Source organism: Cannabis sativa, chromosome 4 (genome assembly GCF_029168945.1).
Source record: "Cannabis sativa cultivar Pink pepper isolate KNU-18-1 chromosome 4, ASM2916894v1, whole genome shotgun sequence".
Lineage (NCBI taxonomy): Eukaryota > Viridiplantae > Streptophyta > Magnoliopsida > Rosales > Cannabaceae > Cannabis > Cannabis sativa.
In genome coordinates, this window is record NC_083604.1 from 13445872 (window position 1) to 13452818 (window position 6947).

Below are 6947 nucleotides of genomic sequence, written 5' to 3' on the forward strand. Positions count from 1 at the left end.
GACGGACTAGCTCCCTCTCAGGAGCTGGCCGGCCACCCCTAGTCGGCCCCATGGCCGGGACTGCACCACGACCGGCTAGCCTGGCCTCCACAGAGACTTGGCCGACCAAGATGTGCTCAGCAGGCTTTCCTGGACACTTCTACACGTGAACAACAACTCATGGGCTACAAATTGGGCCCTAAAAGCCCAACAGAATAGCTGAATAATATCTAGAATCAAGGGCACTTTGGTCTTTTATAATTATTTAACAAACTATGAAAATATCTGGGGATCTAAATTGTAACCTAGGGTTTTCGACCTCCTATATAAAGGTCTTAACCTTAGCCTAGAAATCTAAGTTGCCTCTAAGCCTGAAACCTGCATCCAAGCTTTAAGTCTAAGTTTGATAAATTCTCTCTTCCTCACTTCCTCTCTCACACGCCTACCCTAGCATCCCCTTAACACTTGAGTTTTGCCATTATTGATTCATACCTTTTATTCCTAAGGATGCTATAGCAGATCCCACATATAGTGATCTGAATAGTTTTAACTCTCGGTATAAATATAACTAAAAAGAAAGTAGGTCATTACCCGTTATCACAAGGGGGTCGTACCTCTATAACAAACCTGTTGTTTATTTCTTTTCATTATTTTTTATGCAAACACGTGGCAAACATCAAATTCATATGACCTCACTGTCGGTTGATCACTTTTTGAGGTCATCAGCTTCCATGAAATTAATTTAGGTATATTAGCTAGTCATGAAATTAATTAAAATAATATTTAATTTAGCATTCAAAAAATAAATATTTAATTTAATTTAAATATTTTTTTATTTTAAATTAATTATTATATAATTTTAATAAAGTAAATTTCTAAATTTATAATAGGTTTTAAACTGGAAAAATGAATTAATTTTTAATACTATGGCATTAGTTTTTAAGCCTTTATTGTTGATTCTTAATGCATATGGCGTCGGTTATATGTTAATAATTGACGCCATAATGTACATATAGCATCAATTAGTATTAAATAACCAACGACATAGTGTACACTATAGCCTCGAATAAGTTTGACCCTACACTATTGCCTCGATTAGTGTGGGTAGTAAATTTTGCCAAAATCGACGCTGAAAGGCCTTAAAAATCCTCTAAAGTCCAGATTTACAGTAGGGAAATGACATGTTGATAAAGACAACTTTATTCATATCGGTCCTTGTCATATATAATCTCTAATATATACAACACCTTCACTTTGATGTCAAACTACATCTGTAATCCGAACCAAGATTACTTGTACTGAAGAACGGGCATCAGTGAACCGTACTAGCAACTATTGATTAAAGATTTCGTAACTTTAATATGTTGCTGACTGTATATTCATAGCTAAGTGGTCTTAGTTCTCTATACAACTACAAGTCACAGCCTCATATATGAATAAGGAGTTTTCTAATATTTAATATAAATTATTAACAATTTAACATTCACACATATATCAAAAGTTTACTCTTTATATAATTAGAGATATCTTTGGAGAATTTTCAGGATATAAATTCTAACACCAGGCCCAACAATTCAAACTATAACGTTAAAATAATGTATTTTACCGCATCAGTGAGTTTTATTACACACAACCCTAGAATAGTCTGGATTAGTCTCACCCATTAAGCATGTGTGCATATAAACATGACATCATCCTCCATGAAAGGGGTTGTAGAGCTTTATTCCACAAGCTAAAAATATACATACAAGAATTGTAAAATTGCCTCGTGAACTAAGATTCTTTAAAGTTCCAACCCAACCACGTAAAAATCCTGTCTTATTTTTTCTGTAATTTTATTTTCTTTGGTTTAATCACTTAAAAATATTTAGTTTAGTGAATATTGAAATGTTCTAATCTAATCAGATTTTAGTAAATTTTAATGCTAAAAATATATATAAATATTTAAAGTTTTTCTTTGTAAATAGGGGATGTCTATCTATAATAACTTGTACCTTTCTCAATAAAAAAAATCTCATACTTTGTTAAAAAAAAAAATAATCATAGCATCAATAAAGGCGGACCCATGTCTGCACAGAGAAGTGATAATTGTACAAAACGGCAAAACAATATTTTGAAGCTGCTACACATATAAAGCCATATATATATATATGATGAGATCTCATAAAATAAATAAATGGTTGTATGATATAATTTGATAGATATATGCACCTTTCAAATATAAGTGTGTTGATGCTAATTATTGAGAAGTTTAGAATAGGTTAACATCCTCAAAATAAAATTTAAATAGTTTGTTGTACATACACACATATATTTTTTTTATTATTATAACTGCATTTGAAATAAACTATTTAACCCTAATTTTCGTATTATAAAATAGTCTAAATTTATAGAAAAAATTATTTAAATTATATATATTTAGATTTATAGAAGGAGTGCATCATTAAAGCACTTGAATATTTATTGGAGAATGAATTAGTCAGCAGTCTTGAATAGGAACTAAAGATAGTTTGCCTCCATAAATCTCCGGGAGCTGCTCTTCATGGATGTCATTCAGCAAAGTTGGTTTTAGCTTTTTGTTATCCACAAATACGATCTGCCCAATCAATTAATATTAACTTAAGTAATTAATTAATTCTTTTATTATGCATAGATATTAAGAAAAAAAAAAAGCGGTTTTCAAAAGTAAAATTTTCTAAAAATTTAATAGTGCTAGAATAGTACAGCTTGTAATAACTAGAAATATTTGGTCACCATCTTAATTATCATCTTTTATGAAAATACAAAGTTAAAATATAATTTTTGAAAATGTAGAATCCAAATTAATTAATAATTGGTCAAAACAGTGATTCTAAATAATATTAATCCTATATATATATATAAATAAATTATATATATGTATACTAGGTACCTTCTTCTTTGTGTTTTTGTCAATGAATGGGTAGACCATCTTCCAAGCAGTCATGAAAATGTAGGGGACATTAACTAAGAATAACTTGCCAAGCCTTTCCGGATAGCAGTCCTTATACATATAAAAAATATATAGGGTTAATTTCACAAATGCACAAAAACAACGAAAATATGGTTTCACGGAATTTTAAACATTTTTACGATTTTTTTTTTATTTTATTTACATAAAATACAGTCTTTTATGTTAATTTTTTTTTTAATTTGTTGTTATTTTTTGTTGTTATTTTCATGTTACTTTTATGTTGTTTTCTTGTTGATTTTATGTTGTTTTCGTGTTATTTTTTGGAAAACCGTAAAAATGTAAAAAAAATATTTTTTAAACGTAAAAATGTAAATCTTTTACAAAAATATGTTAAAATACACTAATACATTTTTGTACATAAACAATAATTAATTATGAAATATGCATTTATATATATTTATATTTATAACTACCTGCAAAATGGATAGACCTGCTAGGTATCCACGAATGTCACAATTGGCATAACCCCAGCCTTTAAGATCTCCAATGGCTACAAACATTTCATGCCCTTTTGGCATTCTACAATAATAATAATAATTAATCAATAACGAATAATTAACAAGGATTTATGTATTTTTTTTTTACTAAAAATTAACACAAGAATATAGCTAGATAACACGTTTTCCCATTTCACGGGATGGAATGTATACTGTCTATGATCAATTACTGAACCAAAACAGAGGAGAGATGTAATAATGTACGACCTACCTGGTACATAGTTTTTCAAGGCAATAGACAGCAAAACCTGATGATCATCATAATGAAATTATTAATAATAAGAAGAGAAAGTCATAACTATTAATAAGATATATAAAAAATATATAATTTACTTACGTTTAAGGTGATCAGGGTTATGCTGCTTATGCCTGCCGCCATAGACGAGGAGAAGTGGGCGTCCTTGTTTGTCATGGCCTTGCATAAACACCTTGTTGTGAGCAATATCAGTGGCAACATCTGAGTTTGTGAAGCACCCACCATTGGGTGGCATGAAAGAGTGCCTCCAGCTTAGGTACTTTAGGAACATTTGAGATGCTTTCTCAACATCCATGTCTCGAGCTCTAAGAAATCTTCGAATCATCAAATCATCATTCACTTCCTTACAATTTGAAGGATCTTGTTTTTGGACTAGAGCCCTCATTATCCCCACTTTGCTCTTCTCCATTTCGCTCATTTCAACTTTCACTTCTTCTTCTAGATTTTTTTCTTTTTTTACACTACTAGTACTACTAATTTTCATCTGATGATCAATCTCATTGGTATTAGTAGTAGTAGTAGTTGTGTTGAAACTGGCCATATCTATCAGTATATATGTTGTTGTATTCGTTTTTGGTCTACTACTTTTGGATCCACAGAGAAAGGAAGAGATATCTGTTTATATAATTATTTGATTTGATAATAAGAAGAGTAGTATATGTAGCTGTACGTAGCAGTGATGAGGTGGGTAGAATTAAATTGACTTGAACTGAATTTAAAGAAAAAAGAGAATTTATGATATTAATCTCATGATTTGAAAAATACCATCCTAATAAGTGAACTTTAATTTTGCGCAGTGGGTCTTACATTAATGCAAGAAATGATAAGTCACACCAAGTACTACATGAGATGGTATATTACTATCCATACATTCTAATATTTTCTCTCACATTTTAATTTCATAAATATTATAAATTTTTTTAATTAATTATAAAGTTATTAAGCAAATAACTATGCTCCATCCAAAGCATATTTGAGATGAGATACAACATTTTCAAACTAATATATAGCTACTATATTATTGTCAAAATGCTTGATCAAATCCAAACAAAACACTGTGCCCCCAATTTCATAGACAAATTATTAATGAGAAAAGATTAAACATTTTCACCAATTAAATGAGGGAAACTACACAATTCATGAACTGAGATGCATTTATTTAGGGCCAAACTCTAAAATTTAAATTTGATGAAAGATTTTAACACTAATTTTTTTTTTTTATTCCAACTACAATACTAAAAAATACACTTTATTATTATATTATTTTATTAAAATATAATACGTACATATTCAACAAAATTTAATTTTCAACCATTTTATAATTATTAAAAATTAAAAAAAAAAATTATCTGGTATACAGTACCCACTAAATTTAGTGGGACCCTACCATACTCTTTTTTTTTTGATTCAAGCGTTTATATATTACATCATGTTTTACATGGGACTCGAACCCAGGACCTCCAACACTCACACACCCACCTATGGCCACTTGAGCTAGCCCCAAGTGGTTTACCCTACCATACTCATATTTGATTAAATTTTATTATTATTATTAACTTTCTTATTTTATCAAAATTTCACATATATATTCAATAAAATTTAATTATGCAACCAATATATAATTATTAAAAATTAAAAAAAAAAAATGACTGGTATAAAATACCCACTAATTAAAGATAGTGGGACCCTAGCATGAGAAAGTGTGAAATGAGTTTACATTTTTTTTTTCTCGGTTGAAAAGAGTTTACTCAAGCTTCTCAGAAAAAAAAAAAAACAGAGTTTACTTAGTGGGACATGTAAAACTCTAGTGACTCTACAAAAAGTTTAATTTTACCCTTTAAAATCATGTACAACCCACCAAAAATTAACATTTTTCCACATTTAAATTTAAACCAAATAATAAAATGTGTACAAATTCTTCCACAATCATACACTACCCATTACACCTCTCCAAATATCCGTGTAAGACCACACTATATTTGACATTTTGTCATCATTCAATTAGAGTTGGCCTTAAATCAACTTTCCCTAAATTTAATTGAGCAGTGGTACTCATAAAATTTGCAAAGTCATCCATACATATGTATAAAACTCATTCATCAACATTTCTGTAGCATTTTATTCATGGTAAACTCAATCTTGAATCCAACATGTTTAAAAATGGACCCGTGATCAATTATATTGTTGGGAGAAAAACTATGAATGTGGTTGATTTTTGCATATTTATTTGCTTCTTTCATTAGTTTTGGTTTATTTATCCTAAATGAGCATTGTTATTAGTTAGTAATTTTTTGTATTACTTATTAAAATAAATTAGGTGAGATTCAATATTAATTTATACTAATAATAATAAATTACCTCTTGTACGATTATTGGGACCATAAAATTAAAATGTTGCTTAAGTAGTATATGTTTAAAAATCTAATTTTTTCGATAAATTTTCAAGTGACAAATGCATCAAGTCAACTTATATATTTTATGGTTATTAATTACTGTTAGGACATTTTAGGGTCCAAATAATTCGATTTAAAATTAATAAAATTATAATATACTTATATGTCAAGTTTAAAAATCTAGTTTAAATTAATGTTAAAAACTAAGATATGAGATAAACATTAATTAAATCAATATTAAAAATATCAAACTGTCATCCTTAAAATACAAAAAAAAAAAATTATATTATAATATAGTCTAAATTCTAAATTTAACTTTAATTCTCAAATAGAATAAAATCAAAATCAATAACTTTAAAATCTAAAAATCAAATAAAACACCATTAATCGTAAATTTTAAATAAAAAATAATTTAATCATTAAGCATAATTTATGTAATTTTCTTTAAAATAAATGTAAACTGATTTATTTGGATTATTTTGAGATGGTTGGAATAATATTTAATCCGCTTATTATATATGTCATTTTTGCATTTTTTTTTTCAAGAATAAACTTCATTAAGAAGAGCAATCATTTAAAAATATAGAGACAAACTTAATAGGAAGATTATTCATATTAAAAAAAGTGATCTGGCCATTCAAAAAAAAAAAAGTGATCTGGAAAAAAGAAAGAGGTTTTAAAAACTTTATTAACCACTCTATTAGCATAACAATAAACAACAAAGAGACACTACTGTAAATATCAAGCAAATGTTTACCATTTCATATATATTAATTGTGTATTAGATTTTTATTAGGTTATTTAGATTAAAATTTTCGTTAATGTAATCA

General features: G+C 28.1%; 1 protein-coding gene across 1 annotated transcript; it reads right to left on the bottom strand.

Moving 5' to 3' along the window:
• Positions 1-2234: 2234 nt before the first annotated feature.
• LOC115712261 (uncharacterized) lies at positions 2235-4452 on the bottom strand. Its single transcript, XM_030640518.2, has 5 exons — positions 3806-4452; positions 3680-3716; positions 3385-3490; positions 2891-3001; positions 2235-2575 (listed from the first exon to the last, which is right to left on the bottom strand). The coding sequence occupies exons 1-5, from the start codon at positions 4263-4265 to the stop codon at positions 2459-2461; spliced, it is 831 nt and encodes a 276-aa protein (XP_030496378.2). The 5' UTR covers positions 4266-4452; the 3' UTR covers positions 2235-2458.
• Positions 4453-6947: the final 2495 nt, after the last annotated feature.